Genomic DNA, 19761 nt, shown 5'->3' on the forward strand with positions numbered 1-19761 from the left:
TTTTGCAGTTCTCGTTACAGCAGCAACAGCACTGTGGAAGTAAGCCATCATCATCTGGGCTAGTGCATCCACCTCCAGCAGCTCTGAATACTGTCAGTGCATTAGACCTTGCCCCCAAACGCACGCAACCATCCCCTTCAGAGCTGCTCCAGCTCAGACTGCCTGGCAGTTGGTACCAGCAGAGCCCCAGTGCCTTTCCTTTGCGTTGTCAGGAGGCCAAAGCATGCATTAGTGCAGACAGGGGAGGATCTGTACAGCCAAGTGGCCTGCAGCCACTGCAGTACTCCCGCTATCAGGTGGCAAACCATCCTGCCCCTAGCAAAAAGCCTGCCATTGATTCTCCTACCTCTCAAAGGGAGGAGCAAGGACTTCCTTCCCTTGCCAACCCAAGCAGATTAGACTGACTGGGTGGGGACAAATGCTTGGTGTTCTGTCCCTTACAGCTTTAATCTACCCTCTCCCTCCCCATTTTTGAGATGAACCTGTAAACGTGAGGAGAACTCAGTGATCTGAGGTACTTCACATACTCAAGTATCAGTCTTTCCTTTTGAAAGCATCAGTACAGAAAAAAGTCCCCCCCTCCCCATGTGTGTTTCTCCTACCCAGATTGACAGTAGCTACCTTTGCACCACATCGCTGATTTCTTGGACACATGACAATAAGTTATTAAGGACAGGGTTTGCCCCAGGGACGCTAGCAGCTGTTGATGACACCTGCAGTTCCTGCAGGCTGAGTTCCAGTTTGCTCACAGCTTCGCGGAAGGCAAATTTGTTGCGTGTATGCGGGATGCAGTCCACGTAGCCTGAGCAGTAATCCAACAGCTGGTGCCCTGTATCCACCAGCTGGCTGTTTGGTGTTGGCTCGGTGATGGCACTCGAGAGAAGATCTGCACACTCCAGCAGTGCTTCCTTGCTGATTTTGTCTGCTGAGATTTTCTCGGCCGCCTGTTTGGTCTTTCTCAGCGCCACTTTTGCGCCAGCTGTGCCATTGGCCATTTTCACCGGGGAGGTGGAAGACGATGACAGAGGCACTTGAGGTGGAGGCATCACGGGCCTCCCAGATTTTCCACCAACAGGTGCTGCTGCTGCTGCCGCCGCCGCCTTCTTACTCCCTTCGCTTGATTCCAGTCCGTGCTGCGCTCCTGCCGTATTGCCCAGCTCTTCTGCTGCATCTGAGCAGGCAGCTGGCTGTTGTAGGAGCCTCATCACTGGTGGTGGAGGTGGAGCACACTTTGGTTTTACCCGTCTGGGCCGGTCCCTGTCGCCGGAAGAAGTGACCTGATGCTCAGATAAGAGCTTAAATTTATTACCCTGAGAGTCTGTGCCAATAAGCTGCACGTCTGCTGGACTGTGTTTTAGAGTGGGTGAGATTAGGACTGGCACTTTGTGGTTATGAGTGGTTGGAAGTATTGCTGCAGCCTTTACTGGAGATGACCACCCTGGTCTCTCACCATCCTCAAGGGCCCCCTGCCGTGGGCCAGTGTTTTTTTCTTTGCTCTTAGGAGCTGCTACTAGCCCCGGACCCTCCTTTTCTTCCGAACCAGAGGGGGTTCGGAAGGGGAGAGCTGTGGCACCCCTCGGCAAGAGTTTTGCTTTTGGTCTCTCTCTGGTCAAAGCAGGGCCTTCTTCAAGCTTTTTGGGAAGCAGGTCACCGGCCCTCCCCGTGCTCTCATCTGGCTGAGAGGAGGTGGACACTGTCCGTTCCAGCTGGATTTTTGACCTCTGGGAATTTCTGGGAAGGGTCATTGCCATCCTATCCTGCTCTGGAAGCCCTGAGGACATGGAAGATGTAGAGTTTGACCTTGGAAAAGGCTTTGAAGCTTCTTCACTGCCAGTGGGTTTTCCTGCTCGTAAACCCAGTGTCTTTTTAATCAAGCGTGGTGTAAAGAAACCTGTGATGCCTGACCACCCGCCACCGGTGCTCACGCCCCCACCACCGCTGGTACCACTGCTGTCATCGCTGTAGAAGGTCCTCGGCACAAAGCCCCCACCATAGCACTTTGGTGGCGCCAGGCTTGCATCCTGCTGGGTGGGAGCAAAAGAGAACCCGTCCACGTGCTGCAAGGAAGCAACAGATGAAAAGTTACCCGTTAGCTCGTATTTCTTGTGGGGCTGATTCTCCATCTCCCGGAAGGAACTGCTGCGCTTTGGAGGTGTAGGAGCATTCCTCTTCTTAATAAAGGAGCTGAAGAAGCCACCTTTCCTGTCCCTGGTGAAAGTGGTCTCTTTGGCATCCTCCAGCAGGCTGCTGGGTGACTTGTCCCTCTGCTTGCGGGGCAGCGCAGGAGACCCACTTGTTGGCTGTGTGCTTCTGATAAAACCTAGACAAAAAAAACAAATGCAAATCCAAAAAATCATTCTCCATTTCCACCTTCCTATCCTGCAGTGGGTTTTATGGGCCTGGGATATTTAGCTGCCCAGGATCTGCAGAGATGGACTGAGAGAGGAAGATAGCACTTTTATTTTTGTGCTGGTGTGCTTTTGATTTTTTCTTCTGTATGTATAACTAACTTGTCTATTTATTGCCTACCATTTAGGGGAAAGTTCAGGAGAAAGTGTGAAGTGTTCTTTTCTTCCAATTAGTTTCTTACTCTCTTCCTGTGCTTTTTCCTCCTTCCCTAAATACAGCCGTTATATAAAAGAAAATCTGTTGCTGTATTTTGTCAGTTTTAGTTTTGAAGCTGTCTTGTTTAATTAGCAACAAAACCAAATTTAAAGGAAAAAAAATACAATGTGATTTATTGAAAGGACAACCAACAAGCTGCAGCGTTTTCTAGTTGCTGGTTAATGATCATGCTGCTGCGGTGGCAAACAGCCTGAATGCCTGAATGTTTGCAGCTAAAAGCACTGGCCTGTCGCAGGAAGGAGTGCTTGGGCCACATGGGGGCTAACTTGGTTGCCAACTTAAGTAAGCCTGAAGAATCATCTAGCCAGAGCCCACAGGCATGTTTGCCACAAAAGTGTTTTGTGTTCCAGGATTTTTTCTTTGTTCCACAACCTGAGAGCAAAATGGAGAAGTCTGAACAGCGTCTGCCCAGACATGGTCTCATCTTAGTTGTCAAGGGTAGTCCTTCTGCGTTCTCAGCAATGAAAACTGGCACCTGTACTGTGACCAAGAACTCCCACCCTCTTCTTTACCATTCTACATCGCCAAACAAAAAGGCCATCCTGCTTTCTTCCACATCAGTCATCTTGTCCCTCAGCTGCCTCAGCTCCCTGAGAAAGCAAATCTTCCATTATTCTGACCACTCCACTTCACTACTTCAAGAAGAGTTAACACAGCCAGGGAGATTTCTAGCCCTGCCTCTCCTACTGTAATAACACAGTAAGTACTGCATTTGGGGTACAAATTGAGAAAAGTCACTGTACTTAATTGCATCCTCACTGAAACGTTAAGCCAACAAGCCACCCTGCCAGGATAGTTTGCTGCAGATCTCCAGTTGTGAGATGTTGTTCCGCTTTCTTCTATTTCTCTGGCAATTTACACCAGCAGCAAACCTATCCCAGAAGACATGGCGTCATTGCCACTGTCCTAATGCCCATACCTGGTGCTGAGCTGGAAGCTGAGTGCTCCACAGTATCTTGTGTTCCTTCAATATTCTCCTTGTTCTCTGCCTGTTTCTTCAGTGTTCTAGTCTTGGAGGGAAGCATGGGTAACCGGGGCAAGTAGGGAACTATGGATGAGGAGGAGGCTGTTCTTCCAAGCTCCTCTGCTACCTCTGTAAGAAAAAAAACAACAGAGGGAATAGTTGGAAGAGAGACCAGCAGAGGAAGGGAAAAAGAAATCTAGGTCTTTACTGCAGACCCAGACTAGGAAGAAGAGGTACATGACTAAGAAAGCAAGTAATCTATAAATGCAGTTTTTGCTCAAGTCCAGAGGTGTTTACGGTAAGATACCTCCCCTAATGCTTTCAAATTAACTCATTTATATCTTTATAAATTCAGCACAAAAAAGGTGGTTAAGATCTGTACAAGAGAAGGTCTGTGCTGGGGTAAGGGTTGCTCACGGGCTAGAGCTAAAGTTCTAGAAAGCAGTTGCCTCTGTTCCTAATCAAGGTGCTGCATACAGATGTTGCTGGGATCCCCAAAAGTTGTGTTCCCTCTGGATCTAAGCTCCTTTGCTTGAGACAAAGCACTGGATCTCCCTATTAGAAGTGAAGACAGCATGCTTCCTTCCCAACACCAATACAAGGTGAGCGATTAAAAACAACAACAAAAACAAATCTCCTGGCCACCCCCTGGCTGGCGTTTCTGGGGAGCAAGTGAAGTGCCTATTCTAAATCCTCCCTGGTAGAATTCAATCATCTGATATGTTTTTTTTCTGTAGTAGGGAAGTGGATGGATGGTTCTGCCCCCGTTTCCTGTCTAGTTTCACACTTCTCACAAGTATTTATCTCCTAGTTGACTATGTTTGAGAGTTTAGTTGCGCAGATTTGCTCCTAAAAGTAGTGAAGTAGAAGATCCAGAGGTTAAGGCAGACTTTTTTTTTTTAATGAAAGGTGGTAGAATAATATTTCATCATGTAATTTCTGCAGTCAAAAATGGACTATGATACACATGTATCTTCCTCTCTCTCTCAGCTATCACTCACTATTCCTTAGGCTCTAGTCTGGGAAACAAGAGACTATTCTTTAAATCTGTTCCTTTGTATCTTGGTGCTCAAATGAATTACTATACTGTTCCCTGCACTGGAATATTTCTAAAGTATATTCAGTATTCGTGCAGTAAATAAGATCACATATTTACAGATACAGGGTTAAAAAATTAAGTAAGGGATGAAGCCTTCATCACATGGCTAGCCCTCCATGGCTAGCAGATGAGCCATAAGAGCCTGTCCATAAGCCTCCAGATAGCATTCTGGAGGTGAAACTATAACTAATGTTTCAGAAATAAGGCAAAAGGGGTACTCACCCTCAGAGATGCTCGAGTCGTGGAACATGGTTTCAAAGGCCTGGTGGGTCTCAGCAAAGGAAGGTCGGTCTGGTGGATTCCACTTCCAACCTGAAGCAAGCAAGAAAGGTCTCTGTCTGAAGCAGGGTGGAAGGCAATTTTTATTTCTGTTCAAGGAGGCAGAACATTCCTAAGCTCTCTGAACTGCAGACAGACTGTGATCTCCTACTATTATGTAGGCTTTAGATTCATTTAGGCACTAATTCATAGCAGCAATCACCCTTACGTATCCTAACAAACAAGGTCTTGAGAGCGAAGGAACCAATTTTAGAAAGCCCAGTCTCTCCCATCAACACAGGCTTTTCTGATCTTCCCATCCACTTTCCTTTTCCAGGCAAAGGAGAATTCCATGTTTGCTATGCTGGCTGTGGGGACTGAACTCATCTACCAAGTGACAGATAACTGTGTGCGCAAAGCTGCAGGCAACATTCTGCTCACATGCTCTGAATACTGAAATTCAGACAGAGTCTTCCAAAAGAAAAATGTGTGCACATGCACCCTGTGGCGGAAGGAGGAAGACAGCACATCGCTCTAAGATGGAGCTTGGTAAGTTATGGAATGATGACAAAAGGTGGAATTTCTATAGTTAGCAAACTACACTGGGGGAATATATCCTGGGAACACTGATCTTTTGATATCACCACGGGGTGTGAAAGGTGACTGGCATTCTGCTCATATTGTGGTGGATTAATATCATATTAATTACCTGCCTTTTGGCTTTTGTCCTGCAGGGATTTTGAAGGAATCTCTTTCCTCACTATTTTGTGAGGAAACCATCCTTGTTTCATAACTTAAGTTCCCTGCCACCTTCCTCTGAAGTGCTAGGTATCGGGCTGCAAACAAGCCATAGAGGGCTGCCTTAAGCCTTGGTTCATGTGTGTTGTACGTTTAGGGCCACACCAGTCGCACAAGTTAGCATCAAGGAGACTCTTTCCACCTTGGTCAGACTGACAGGGTCTACTCAGAGTTGTCTGCTTTCCTCAACAGTATGGCATGGTTTGCTTCCTAGGATCCTTTCAGCCTTTTGCTGAATATATTTTCTGCTCTTCTGGGACTGAAGGACATTGGCAATGCCCTTAACCTTTCTTGCTCTCTTCCTGTAGCACACTAACTATGGCTTTTGGTCTTTTGCTGGTAGATTTTCAATTTGTTAAATAGCATTAAGGAGCTTTTCATGGCCACTGCTGAGCAGTGTCTTGGAGGATTCATTTTATGCAGCCTTCACAGCTACAGGTCTCCTGCACAGCTGCTGTGTTTGAGGAGAAATTAATTTTCTTCTGATTTTGTGATTCCATAGTAAGAGTCCCACTCACAAAATACTAGCACAATTTGCTACAATGTGCTATCTAGCTGTATTCATAGAGATGACAGTTTTCGGCGGTGAATTCTTGACCCCTGGAGACCAGACTTACTTTGCGTCAGTAACCAGGTATCTCTCAGGTAACATGGACACTTCTACACTAGCTAACAAAATGGCACATAGAAAGCAAAGGACTGTTAATTACAGATTTCTCCCACCCATCCCAGGCTTTGTCCCCCAAACTGGAAGAAAATACTTACATGCCCTCATCAGTTCATAAACCTTCGGAGGGCACCCCTCAGGTTGTTCCATTCGATAGCCCTTCTCCAGCAGATCATACACCTGAGACAGGTCAATGCCTGGGTATGGTGACATCCCATAGGTGGCAATTTCCCATAACAGCACCCCAAAGGCTGCACAAGGAGGAAAAAAAATCCTGGTCATAAGACTGCCCTCGTCTTTTGTGTTGCTTGTTAAAATTGTGGCCTTCACTACAGCTTGAGGCAGCATCTCTTTCTTGCAGATGTTTCAGGCCAGCCTTGATAGAGACATTACATGCTAAAAATGCTATTGAATTGTGATGTTGTAGCCTGACATTTGAGCTCCTCCTTACCCACATGTTTCTGCCCAGGCCAGAAAGCAACTTACTCTCCAGGCTATCAAAGATAAACAAAATGTAATGGAACAGAACACTAGAGTAGAGTTTTCTCACCCCACACGTCTGATTTGATTGAAAAGGTGTTATAGGCCAGGCTCTCAGGAGCTGTCCACTTGATTGGGAACTTGGCTCCAGCATGAGCTGTGTAGGTATCTCCAGTCATAAGTCGACTTAAGCCAAAGTCTGCCACCTTCACCACATGATTTTCTCCAACTAAGCAATTTCGGGCTGCCAGGTCCCTATATAAAGAAAAAAGCATACTGTTTTACTGGGGCAAGAGCACTTTTAAATACAGTTTTGTAGTTGAGTAGTCTGTCCCTCTCTCTTATGAAGAAGCACTCTCTCTATACAGCAGGTAAAGGCAATATGAGCTTTGCTCTAAATAGGGTCAGACACTGAGCGGAGTTATTCCTAAGAGCGGTAAGATTAGGGTTCATTCTTTAAATTCTATTGAATTTCCAGTATGATAGCTGTTATGATAAGAGGTTTATGCTTCCTAAGAACAGGATGAGATCAGCAGCTCATCACACACTGGTAACAGCTTTATGGCACTGTTTTATCTGATTGGATTAAAATAGGACATTCTGGTTGTCAATGCTTTGCCCTGAAGGGGGACATCAGAACTGGCGACACCAACAAACTTTCATAGCTGTCAGGCAGTCATGCACAAGATTGTAAGTTTTCTATGAAAGTCATGGGGCGAAGGTAGTGCAAGCCTGTGCCAAGACCTAAATGGCAACACATTACAAAGCCATTCAAATCTCCCTTAACGATGATAAGACGTAGTGTCAAAACCAAAACAGCCAATAGATGTCCCACTGTGAAACCCAATTCTGGAAGAAAACTCCCCAGAAAAAGGAATTCCTGGGCCACCATGGTGGTGGCCCACCCATCACTACAACCTGAGATTGTACCAGCCCAATGGGATTTTACCCACCTGTGAATGAAGTTCTTCTTCTCTAGATATTCCATAGCAGAGGAGATCTGTGTGGCCATGTAAAGCAGCACAACAGCACTCACTTCCTCCCGGTTGCATTCTCGTAAATAGTCTAGCAGGTTCCCATACGGCATATATTCTGTCACAATGTAAAAGGGTGGCTCCAGGGTACATACACCTAGCGGTGAGAAGGAAGGAGCATGTGAGTAAAGCTTCCCTTTCTTCGTTAGCTCACCAATATTCCTGATCTAATATCCATTTGTTATATTTTGTACCAATTAGTATTTTTGTGAAAAATTGAAGACTTTCCTCTACAAGACCTGGATCAATGCAAGCCTAACCTAATATTCAGTACTTCTATCTGTCCTTCCACTTTATGGATAGAGAGAAGCATGTCTATCAGAGCCCTGCTATTTGTACATACTATACATAAAGGAGCCATTCTGTTCTTTGGAGGGTTACAGAATGAAATAGGAGGTATTTTGAACATCTGTGATCTGTTTTTTCCCTCCCCTCCTTCCTCCTCAAGCTAAAGAGTGGCCAACTGGAAGGAGATACCTGTCAACTGGCAAGATTTCCAGACTGAAATGTCACTACAGAGTAATGTGAAGCACTCCCATGTGTGCTAGCTGGTAAGTGATCAGCACTGTGGGACCTGCTCCTAAAGCAGCATTCTCGCACATTCCTCAGATGACTACTTGCTACAGTCATTGCAATTATGTACAAAGCATGTATTAGTAGAGGAGGGCGGCAACATGTCAAACCTCTGTGCAACACATTCTCTTTCCCACCACAGCACTGCTGAATGCCTGTTCATTCTGTTAAGCACATACAGGAGTAAAACAAAATGACACTGTGCATCAGAAGGGCAAGAATGCATCTGAGCAGAAATCTTTTAGTCTCTACTCCTGGTACCAGACAGGGTTGGGCAGACACTTCATCTGTGTCCATTTTTTAAATGGGTACAGAATAGTAGAGATTATTAAAATCCTTCACATTCTTCACATTTCTCCTTTCATCCTAGGCTTGGCTTGACAGCTCTGCTCCTGAAAGCAGCAGAAGTCCAGATGCAATTAAACACTAGTAAAGGTTTAGGGTATCTGCTTAAGAATCTTTGTACATGTAGAATTAACAGCTATGTGGATTATTTAAGAGTGATCATCATATCATGCATTTGCCAGTGAGATAAACAGGGCACAGCCAAGCTGTAAACCCTAAAGATTTCTTCTGTCCATGTGCTGTGTGATCTGACTTGCATCTCCACTGCCTTGATCTCATGTACTTATTTGGTGATACGCAGTGGTCCCTTCTCATAACAGCAGCAATAGCAGCAGCAGTCTGGTTGTCTTCTACTCAATTATGGATAGACCTGGTCTATTTAGTGCTGCTTTTTCTATAAACATCTCTGATTTGCTAAATGGGAAACATGAGGAAAGGTAGTTGTTGCATTTCCAATGTAATTTTTCTTTTACTTTGAATGCTCTTATGTTTTGATCTGCTCTATTAATACAATGACTGAAAATAATTTTGAAAGGCTCATTTAACTAAGCAGAAAAGGAATCAGACTCTTAACTGATAACTGACTCCTGGAACACAGCTAAAGCAAAGGGTTTATACTAACAGGAGGCTGACATTGCAAACTTGTATATATTGCATCGTCAGGCCTCAACAATGAACTTGTTTATTGCATCGTCAGGCCTCAACAATGAACTTGTTTATTAGCTTATAAGTTGCTATTTGACATTTTGCTTAAAATTAGTGTATCTTAGCTCCAACACTATATAAAGGAGTAAGTTGTAAAAAGCATCACCCCATAACCTGACATGATTAAAAAAAAAAAAGTTATACAAATACAGAATATCTGCCATTGCTTTTAGACAGATTTCGTTTTAATAGAAACCAGTAGTAAGAATAGAAATAATAGAAATAATAGAAACCAGAATTTTAACAGAAACCAGAAGTAAGAACAGAAAGCTCAAGCTATTTCACTAACCTAATAACTGCACTAGGTTTGGGTGTTTGATTTCCTTCATTACAGCAGCTTCTTTCAAGAACTCTTCCACCTCCATGGTATCTTCCTAGATGAACAGGGAGACAAAAGACAAGAAAATTTATCTTTATGACCAAGGTCTGTTTAACACCACGTATTCTAGCTGAATATAAATGATAGTATCCTCATGTCCATTTTGCTATTTTGGCTTTTACCAAAGCAAAAAAGGAATATAACACACCTGAAAAGCTGGCTGGCCAGCCTGCAGCGTGGCCAGGCAACAGATATGCAGTACCCAGAAAGTGCTATGCTTTCTTGTTTGGTAGCTACTGTGGCTACCAGAACAGCGTGGCTGGTGAGAGGAAAACTCTCAGGGTCACTGACTTAGTTCCACTGCCCAGCTATAAAAATTAAGTTTCAAAGCTCCCTTAGGTAGGAGGTACCTAGAATTGCAGCTATTATGTTGAAACAAACAGAAGGCTTTGATAAGAAATATAAATGGAGAAGCTGAATTTTTGCAGGAGTAGGGAAAAGCTTGTAGATGATGCTTCCATCACCTTTGGCATCTTAGAAACCTCCACATCTCTTCTGAGGGAAGAGAAGTGGACTTGGTAACCATTTCTACAGATCAGACTTGGACATGCAGCTCCTGCAGGAGCTTGCAGGGCCAAAAATATCAAAATTGTTTCCAAGCCACATGCACAGTGGCAAGTTTTATACACTAACTTTGTTCTACATACATCTACATACATACATGATGTTCTACATCCATCAAGCATGGATTTCATACAGATCAGATATTTGTATCATTAGGTGGTAGAACTGAGAACACATTACAATTCCTTTATGCCTGAATATGAATGATGGCAGAATAACTGGTACAAAACAATCTGTAAATTTACCTTTAATGTTTTCACAGCAACCGTGAGATTATATTTCTTCCAGACGCCAACATACACTTCGCCATACTGCCCTCCCCCAAGTTTATGCTTCATGGTGATATCAGTTCGCTCCATCTCCCACTTGTCGTGGATGGGGGACACTCCATAGACAGTGGGCTTATTGCACTTGGGTGCTGGGTAATGCAAAGTTGTCACCAGTCCATCTGCTACTGTTGAGTGATGATGCACCAGTTCTGCTAGGGTGCTGAAACGGCTTTCTGCTGTCACATAGACCTGTTGAGAAAGAACCAGGAATCTACTTAAAAGAAGGCTGCTGGAAGCTTTCAATAACAGCGGAAGACAGGTACAGTTGTAATGGGTTAAAAAAATAGTATGAGAAATATTATTTAAAGTAGTAGTTGTTCAGTTTGGGCAAATGAATATTCAATCTATGGGATTTTTACCAGCAGACGGCAGCTGGAAATGAGGGAGGGCTATCACTCAAGAGCAGTGCTGTCTCCTGCCTCATGCTTTACAGGACTAGAAACTGGAATTCTTGTAGCCAAAGGTTAAGTCCAGTCTCTGCATTCCTTAACCCAACATACTGTTATGTGATTGATCAAGGCTAAAAATGTTGATTTAACAAAGCTCTGCTTGTTCCAACTGGACCAGTGGAAAGATATCACTGCATCAAACAACTGCTTTGCTCCTCAGCTACGCTCTCAACCAGGATAAATACTGTCTGCACTTCTTCCAAAGCGGTGTTCTAGGAGTTAAGAAATACAGCATAAAGAGAGATGTTCCTTTCTTTTATTAATAAAAGCCAGTAGGCCTGTTTTCTCTCACGCACATCCCTCCCTTAACTAACGCAGTCTGCTGCTCAGGAATCTGCACCACCTCTTAATTAATGTCCTTATTTCCTTTCCCCACAGTGTTGTCCAGAGAACCTTACCTTTCCATCTGAGGTGGTATTGATCCTGTAGTGGTAAACACGTCCTTCGTACCTGAGCGAGATGGATAGCTGCCCCGGGCTGCTCTCGCTTTCACGAACCAGGAAGCTGCCGTTGATGAGACTGCTCAACAGATACTCGGCTGCACTGCGTGACACTGGCCCATGATACCACGAATGCTTTTCCAGGCTGTTCACTGGTGTGATGTAGTTGCTTGGTACCCAGCCCTGCCCATTCTTAGAACGTACCTCGCTCCATTCACCGTTCTGGTTATAACCCAGGACTCGCAACTTCTCACCTATGACCAGAAAGAAGAAAAGCAAAATAATCTATTGGGTCTCATTAAGACAGACACTCACAACCAGCTGACTAAGCCTACGTTTGTAGCCAAACAATAAAAATCCGCGGCAGTGAAATCATAATTGCATTGCTCTATTTAAAATATTTAAAAAGTAAAGTTTCAGATAACAGAACGATTTAAGATACTGTTTCCTAATTTACTGCAGTTTGGATGATCAATTCAAAAGCTTCCCATGGTTCAGATTTTTAGACCAGAAAGACTTTTTTTTTTTTTTTTGGAGGGCTGAGGATTGCCTCCATCTTGAAGCCTTAAATGGCATTTGATTTAAAACAGTTGTGCAACAGGGTGTATTCTGATATACATACTCAATAGAGATAGAAAAATCTCTGGGTAGCTCTTAAAATTCTTGATTTTGCTCTAGTTGAGAGAGTGGCGAGTTCTGTTATCACCAATAATGTAAAGGTTCTTCTCTCCCCCTCCCCAAAGCAAGGGTCTCACAGGGCAGGCGATTTGGGGAGCTTAGGATAGTAACAGCAATAGCTGGCTGGATTGTTAAGCAACGTTACACAAAGCCCTCGCTGTACTAGGAGAACTGCCCGGCAGGTGTCCCTCTAACACAAGCGACAGAGAGCGCACGCTTGCCATCAGCGGTCTAAAGCGTTATCTCCAGCTGCGTTCATTCCTCTCCTTTCCAGCAGAACCACTGTAGGAGGATTCAACTTGCTGTTTCGTGCTGCTGTGTTTACAGCCTACTGGCTGCTCGGCGATTCGGAGCCCTTACCTTTGGTGATACTGAGTGTGTTGTCACCGCTTGCTACAAAATCGTAAAGTGCAACAAAGAGATTGGGATCGCTCTCAGTGGCTCCAAGCAGGTTCTCCTTGGAGCTCCATCTGATGGCTTCGTTCAGTGCCTGGGGTTCAACATCACAACCATAGGGGCGGTGCAGGGCCTCTAAAGAAAGAACAGATGAGGAAATCACTTTGTGTACAATTGTAAATAAATCGAAATCCAGTGTAGAGCAGAGCGAAGCTCCTACTGCACAGTATGCCCTTTAGGGAGAGGCAACACCACATCTGGACATCTCAGACCAGTGGTTTTCAAAGGGACCAGGCTTGAGCTTGTTTTGTAGACCAAGGAAAAAAATCCCCAAAGTTCCTGTGATGATAAAAATAACCTAAATACACCAGGTTTAGGAGAGAACTGTAGTAAAAAGCAAACATGAACGAACACTTCACATAAGTGCTGGAGTTAGAAAAAAAATGCTAAGACCATCATAGCTTTCTAATCCACAAAGAGGTTTTCCAGGAACATGAAGCAGAATAAAATTCAATATTAAGACGAGAAAGAGAGATTATGTAGCTTCATATACGTGGGCTGCTCAAGGGGGGCAAATAAAGGAAAGTGCAAGAATACAAATATTTCCTCCGATGGCACAACTGACAAGTTCCTGCCCCACTGTGCATTTCCAAGTCCTCTTGTTGAACTTGCAGAACTATACCGTACACAGACTCAATTAAAATGTACCAAACATAAAAAGTCCCCTTTAAAAAGTCTGAAGATTTCTTTGATTTTAAATCATTGCTTTGGCACAATTCTGAGGGGCAGAGAAGTCAGGCACAGGATGTTTTTAAGCAGACCACCAAACTGCCCCCATCCCCACTCTCACACAGGTACACACGTGAGCGAGAGCTGGCCTACACGGCGCTTCCAAAGAGAGCAAAGAGCTTAAATGCAATGCAGGATGTGAAAACTGGGAAGTCAGTGAGACACAGAAGAGGAAGAGGCCTATGCCAAGTAGTAGGCAAACATATGCCAAATCCGTGTCATATGACCAAGCTCAAGCCTGGAAAACCAGAACGCAGGGGGTTAACCAGAATCTACATTCAATTTTTTGACTTTCTTATATGTACACAAGAAAGTAAATGGTTCAGGTGTGTTCTGTTTTTAAACGTGCAGCTAAGTGGCTTTGGACTGCATTTCTGGTAATCGTTCCAAGTTACGCTGCTTGCATAACCTGCTAATCTTGCAATTACTTAATAGCTTAACTCCCTCCCCTTGCCAAAGTACCACCCTACCAAGGTTCTCCTAGCGAGAACAGGAGTGTATAGACACTAAGCTACCAAAATTTCACCTCTGTTATTTCACTGGCTGCAGGTGCAATATTAACATATGCTTCTTGTTCCTAACTATCAATTGCAATTAGTTTTACAACATACTAACCCATCAGATAAAGAGCATAAGAAAAGTGGCACTATCATGGAGAAGAGGAAATCCCAATGCCTTCCCAGCTGTCTACATTAGAGCCCTGCTGCGAACATATCAGTAGTTTTTTTTGGGGGGGTGCATAAACATGTCAAGTTATTAAGCATTAGGAACTGCCTAGGTGGCAACAGAAAAGAACACCAACTCCTAAATCCAGCTGTCTTTATGGAGTAAAAAATACATATGAATTAAATAATACATTCTTCACACTCCTATAGCGCCTTGTGTTAGAGAGAGTGTTTCAGTGGCTTAAGCAAAATCACTCAGCAAGCGTGCTGTACACAAAATCTGACTTTGATCTGCGCTAGCTCTAAGGAGCGAACACAGAAGTACGCAGGGCTTTCAGCGAATATCCCGACCTTTCAGGTCCATAATACCTTAATCCTGTTCAAGTAACTTACTTCCAATTATACATCTGCTGGAATGCCAAAGGCTTTAAGCAAAAACACATGCATTTGTTTTATTTTACAGTCACAGTGCATTTTTTTCAGTTTTTTTTTCGAGCGAGAACTGAGCATCCAACCCTCACTCGAGCTACCAGAGCGCGCGGTTAAGCGCTCGGCCCCCACGGACTCGCCAGGTAAAGCCCGAAGCAGCCCAGCTTCGGCCCAGCCACCGAGCCGCTGCAGCAAGGCCCGCAGGCAGCTCGGCCGCGGGCACGGCGGCCACGGCAGGGCCGGCAGAACGGCCACCTGCTGCTCGGCACCGAGCAGCGCTGCCCACATGAAACCGTTTGCGGTGCTGAGCCGAGCTGCCAGCCAGGATCCAGAGCAGATGTGGGACTACCACCACTTCCCGGGGAATGCCTGGGGGGCTGGCACGTGTTCCTAACACCCACGCGGTGTACAAAAAAAAAGCCAAAAGAAGTTAGTGTTTGATGAGGACTTTTAATCACTTAGCTACAGTACTCACCTAAAAATCAAATACTCTTAAGACCTCACATCTCACTAACTTCCTTCACTCTCATTTTTAGAGTGACTCAGACACTTCTTAGATAACAGCAAGATTTACCCAATATCTGTTAAACTGGGGATTTACCAGAGTATGAAAGCACCTATTATTAGGTAATAACCTATGCTGTTCAACACAGGTGGGGATCTAAACGGTCCAATATGTAAGGAAGGATAAGAAAGACTAGTTAAATACGATAACTGCATAGACCTCATTAAGGAAACATTCGCGTAACCAAAATGTGTGACAAATAATACCCCTCTGAGTGAATATTTTGTAAGCTCAGTTCACACCAAGAGTAAGGAAGTGAGGTGGAAAGTTCTGTTCTATATCAGCACTTTTTAAAGCCTAACCATAAATTGTATATTACTACTTTCCTTTCCTGCACAACGGAAAGCTTACATCCTGGTGTATTGTACAAGTAATACATGATCAAGCAAGGAGGTTATGCTTCATCCAGCTCCTTCCTTTTCTTTATTCCCACAATACAATATGCTTCTTTCCGGACATGAACGCTTTTCCTATTCAGCCAGCATGCAAGGGATGTTGCGTCCCCCACCCCGCGCCGCCAAGCCTACAATTACCAGTCTCGTGTCCAAGAGCCAACAGGAGGACAGTCTAGTACATACTAAGCCTTAAGTTTCAGAATCACATCAAGTGTTGAAGTGTTTTTTCTGAAATACCAGCTGTGTAACTGCTCACAAAAATGAAGCATTTCAATAATCCTCAAAACTGGTCAAAAGCCCACACGCTCACCCTTCCTTGGCTGGTCTTGTACTACAAGACAAAAAGAGACTTGAAAAGACCCACGTCCTCCTCTAAGCACCCAGAGCAATACAGGAAAGGGCTGGCACAGCATAACGCCCCTGAGCATCATACCTGCGAACCCCGACACACCAGGCTTAGAGGCTTCAGCACCAAGGCAGCCGAGCAGCCTGCCCTCCTCTTTGCCATAGCTGCTGGACTGGAGCAGGACCGTCCCCACGATCATGCTGGGCTTCACGGCAAGCCAAAGAGGCTGCTTGCCACGAGACGACCTGGACCGCTGCTGCCAGCACAAACGCCACCCTGCGCACGCGGTCGCTGCTCACCAGACCGGCAGCCAACGAGAAAGCAAGCGCTAAGGAGAAACGAGGACAATCAAGCTGCAGATTAATTGGGTTATTAGCTGGAAGTAAGGGTGGAGCTTCCCAGGGAACTCTGCACAAGCAGAGGATGTGGGGACCAGAGCGCAAGTTGAAACAATATTGAGATGAGCTATAACGACGGAGGGTTTTGCTCCGTTAGTTAGGCAACAAAGTGTTTGGAAGAAAGCAAACAGTTTCCTTGGAGAAATTCCTTTGTACGAATTACAAAACAGATCATCCATTAAGGGGACTGCCCAGATTGATTCATTTTCCACTCCGCATACCATTCCCGGAGCACTATTTATATGAATCAACAGGAAACTAACATTCATGAAAATAAAAGTCAAAGAGAGGGACAAGCACTAAAGTTGTAAACTCTCCTGAACATTTTAGGATTTCACAAAGAAATAGAAAGCAAGGACAGTACAGTAAGCCCATTCAGAGCTGCAAATTTGCTGTTTTAGTAAGATTTGGGTGAGCTCTCTGAAAGAACACTATCAAATTACCCCTCAAAAACATAAGGTTTGCTTGATGAAAAGCCTGTTTTCTAGCAAAGCTTGTATGATTTGTAGCAGAGAGGCTCCTCTTAACATGTGGGCAAGGAAGGGTTAAAGAACAAGCAATCCCCATGGACGGCTCACACCTGGGAGCCTGGTGAGCCCACCAAGAGGTATAAAAGGGGGGCAGGCAAAGGGGAGCAAGAGGTTTGGCCTTCTGTGGGGGGAGGGAAGCTGCTGCAGCACAGCAAGAAAAGCAGCATTTCTAAGTCTGAGAAACTCTGCTCTTCTGTGAGAAAAGCAGCTGGACCGTGTGATAAGGACTCAGAACAGACTAAAGGTAAGGAACGAGTGACTTGGCTTGCTCCAAATTTGTGTGTTTTATAAAGTTATGGGACTGAAAACCCACTAGATAAATCTGTGGACACCCTGGTAACTAGTGACAAGGAGTTATTTTTCCCCTATATGGCCTGTGCCGTAGTTTATCCCCCCTGCATTCACCTAATGTAAGTGGAAAAAACAACCAAAGAAAATATCCTGGGATCCCCATGTGCCATCATCTTCCCGAAGTTCTGACAACTGAGTCATCTGCTCTCCTGCTCCTCCAAAATGAAGCTTTAGCGAGCCCTGCAATGTGCAACCTGTTAGGGGCCAACCTGCCTTTACTTACAAGCTTCCTGGGCTGCTTCTTCTTCCCCTTTGGTTTTTGTCTCTCACAGTTTACTGTTTTCTCCCCTCCTATGGACACTGAATACTCTTAAATACACTGGTATTTGAACTAACCTTAGTATCTCCATTAATACAGAAAGAATAAGCAGAATTTGTAAGACAGCATAGCCTGAAAAAAATGTGGATGAGGTTTGGGACAAACAAGTTTGAGTTGGGGCTGAAATGGAATCAAGAAATGGCAAGCTACATATGGATCTGTTAATAAATTAGTCTTAACTGTAATAGTTTAAAAAGTGACTAACTTATTTATTAGTTAAAATACAAGAGATGTGCAACCAGTATCCCTGGGACAAAGAAGGATGAGCAGAAAGCTGGGTTAGGTTAAAAATGTGACTTGCAAATGTATCTATTGAATCTATTGTATTTAGCCTCTATCAGAAGAGTATTCTCAGCCAAAGCCTAATGGGTGGCTGTGAGCAACACTTTGCCTATCTTTCCAAGTTTCCTTGGCAGTAAAACGGCAGCGCCGTCCCCATGTCGTTCCAGCTGCGCTGCTCAGCGTGTAGCTGTTTGGAAGTCCCTGTCAAATCCACTCAGGCAGAATAAAGAAATCCAGCTTTCTTCCTAACTTTTAGATAAGTGTTATTTCTTTTGCAATTTTTCTAGATAGTTACTTTCCCTTTTGCCCATCACGATGGCACCTGCATCCACCACAATAAACCTCCTGTTCCTATTCCCTTCACAGTAGGGGCACAATATAAACTCTTAATTCCGGTGTACCCAGCTTCCTCGGTGGAAGAACCCACCTCTTAGGCACAGCAGCTCTTCCTTAAGTCTTAAGACTGTTCCCCATGGTGCTGTTCAAAGCGGTTTCCTGAGACCGTTTACCCTTCCTGCACAATTTAAATCTTCCATTTGGAAAAATTTCTCTAGTTCATCCAGCAGTGGGAAAAAGTTAAATGTAAACATCTGAAATCTTGCTGACTACACTACTCTGAAATGTATAGCTCAGGGAGCTCCTAAAAAAAAAAAAGCTATATTTTGAATTTACGAACCAACTCTCAATGTCTCTTAAGCAAACAAAAGAACATGTAAATAGAAATTTAAGCTCTGCAAGGGAATTGGTGGTGTTGGCAATAAGCCAAAGTGATTGGCTTGGCAAGGGAAGGAAGAGAGACAAAGGAAGGGCTATAGGGTAAATACTGGTTATTGCACAGTCTCGATCTGAGATAACCAAAAACCATAGGGTGTATATATACTGGGTTCTATCTTCTGGCTTTTTCACAGGCCCCTTATTTACAAAGGGACGCTTGAATACAAGGCCACAAAGACTCCTGCGCATGCCACATCTTACACTTTATTTTCACTTTAGGTTTTTAACTAAGTATCAATATAAATATCCATGTTGCTATTTCATATGTAGACTCATTTTATATGCTTGATTTTAAGACTACCAAGGAATAGGCATTGGTCAACTTAAAGCACAAGAAGACAGTCAAGAACTAATCACTGTTAGTATAACTGGCATTTTCTACTGCATCTTCAAAACGTACCTCACTTCACACACTAGACCTCAAGAACTTCAACCAGCTTGTTAGTGGGAGGATTTCTGTCTTAATGAATATGAGGAAACAAAATTGATAATACAGCAGTGAGCGAGTTTCCTATTTTGCTGACATGATTGGAATAGTATCAACTTCTACAGTAGCTTTGTTGCTGAAGCCAAGTCTCAGCACTTCCTACTAACCAAAAACACTTGAGGCAAGCTTACTCCGTACTAAAAAGCCAACCAATGCTGAACAGGGCAAGTTGCTGCTAATTATGTGGTATCGCAGAGGCAGAACTATGAACTTTCTTTATCCTATTAGCAGACTTGAGCCCTTACCTAAAGAGACCACATAGTCTCTTTGCTGACATGCATGTGGCCATGAAAAACATCAGATTAAAAGCTTTCAGATAACTCACATATGGCTTTAGTAAAATACAGGCAACCTAACTAAATGCCATTCCTAGGTGTTCCTCTCCTGTGAGCAACCAGACTCTTAATAATGTGGTTTGCTTGAGCTAAGCACAGATCCGTAGTTAGTCTTTGGGCCTCCCACAGAGTGGTGCAAGGTTTAAGGACTGTAAACAACTCACTGAGTAAAGCCAAGAAATACAGTTCCAAACCAAGAATGAGATGGGTGAGGAATAGGCTTGTATTTATGGTCCCAGCCTGGGAGAGACAAAATGGGAGGAGACTTCAGAGTCAGTGACAAAACTGCATTGTGAACAGCCCACATCATATA

At 44.2% G+C, this 19761-nt stretch overlaps 1 protein-coding gene and 1 long non-coding RNA gene across 3 annotated transcripts; one reads left to right on the forward strand and one right to left on the reverse strand.

The window, feature by feature from the left end:
* Window positions 1-14: 14 nt before the first annotated feature.
* On the reverse strand, window positions 15-16183 carry ABL2 (ABL proto-oncogene 2, non-receptor tyrosine kinase). Of its 2 annotated transcripts, XM_026084663.1 has the most exons (12): window positions 16060-16171; window positions 12748-12918; window positions 11668-11963; window positions 10737-11009; window positions 9838-9922; window positions 7845-8022; window positions 6962-7146; window positions 6510-6662; window positions 4911-5000; window positions 3545-3718; window positions 2087-2320; window positions 15-1771 (listed from the first exon to the last, which is right to left on the reverse strand). In XM_026084663.1, exons 1-12 carry the CDS (start codon window positions 16169-16171, stop codon window positions 618-620), a joined length of 3105 nt encoding a protein of 1034 aa, XP_025940448.1. In that variant the 3' UTR covers window positions 15-617. The 2 variants fall into 2 exon arrangements, with proteins under 2 accessions (XP_025940448.1, XP_025940449.1); XM_026084664.1 differs by having other exon boundaries at window positions 15-2320; window positions 16060-16183.
* Window positions 2354-10840, forward strand: LOC112975052. Its single transcript, XR_003256474.1, has 5 exons — window positions 2354-3324; window positions 4056-4191; window positions 5284-5495; window positions 8374-8476; window positions 10754-10840. It is a non-coding gene; the product is annotated as an uncharacterized LOC112975052 (long non-coding RNA).
* Window positions 16184-19761: the final 3578 nt, after the last annotated feature.

This window comes from Apteryx rowi, unplaced genomic scaffold, assembly GCF_003343035.1.
Source record: "Apteryx rowi isolate R43461 unplaced genomic scaffold, aptRow1 scaffold_65, whole genome shotgun sequence".
In the NCBI taxonomy this organism is placed as follows: domain Eukaryota; kingdom Metazoa; phylum Chordata; class Aves; order Apterygiformes; family Apterygidae; genus Apteryx; species Apteryx rowi.

Bases quoted from the DNA above. Each gene is read 5' to 3' on its own strand.
- ABL2 (XM_026084664.1), bottom strand. From the start codon at position 16,171: ATGATCGTGGGGACGGTCCTGCTCCAGTCCAGCAGCTATGGCAAAGAG. The intron at 11,010-11,667 runs GTAAGGTTCTCT...CTTTCTCAACAG, and splicing joins ATACCACCTCAGATGGAAAG to GTCTATGTGACAGCAGAAAG. The intron at 6,663-6,961 runs GTGAGAAAACTC...CTCCTTGTGCAG, and splicing joins AATCAAATCAGACGTGTGGG to CCTTTGGGGTGCTGTTATGG.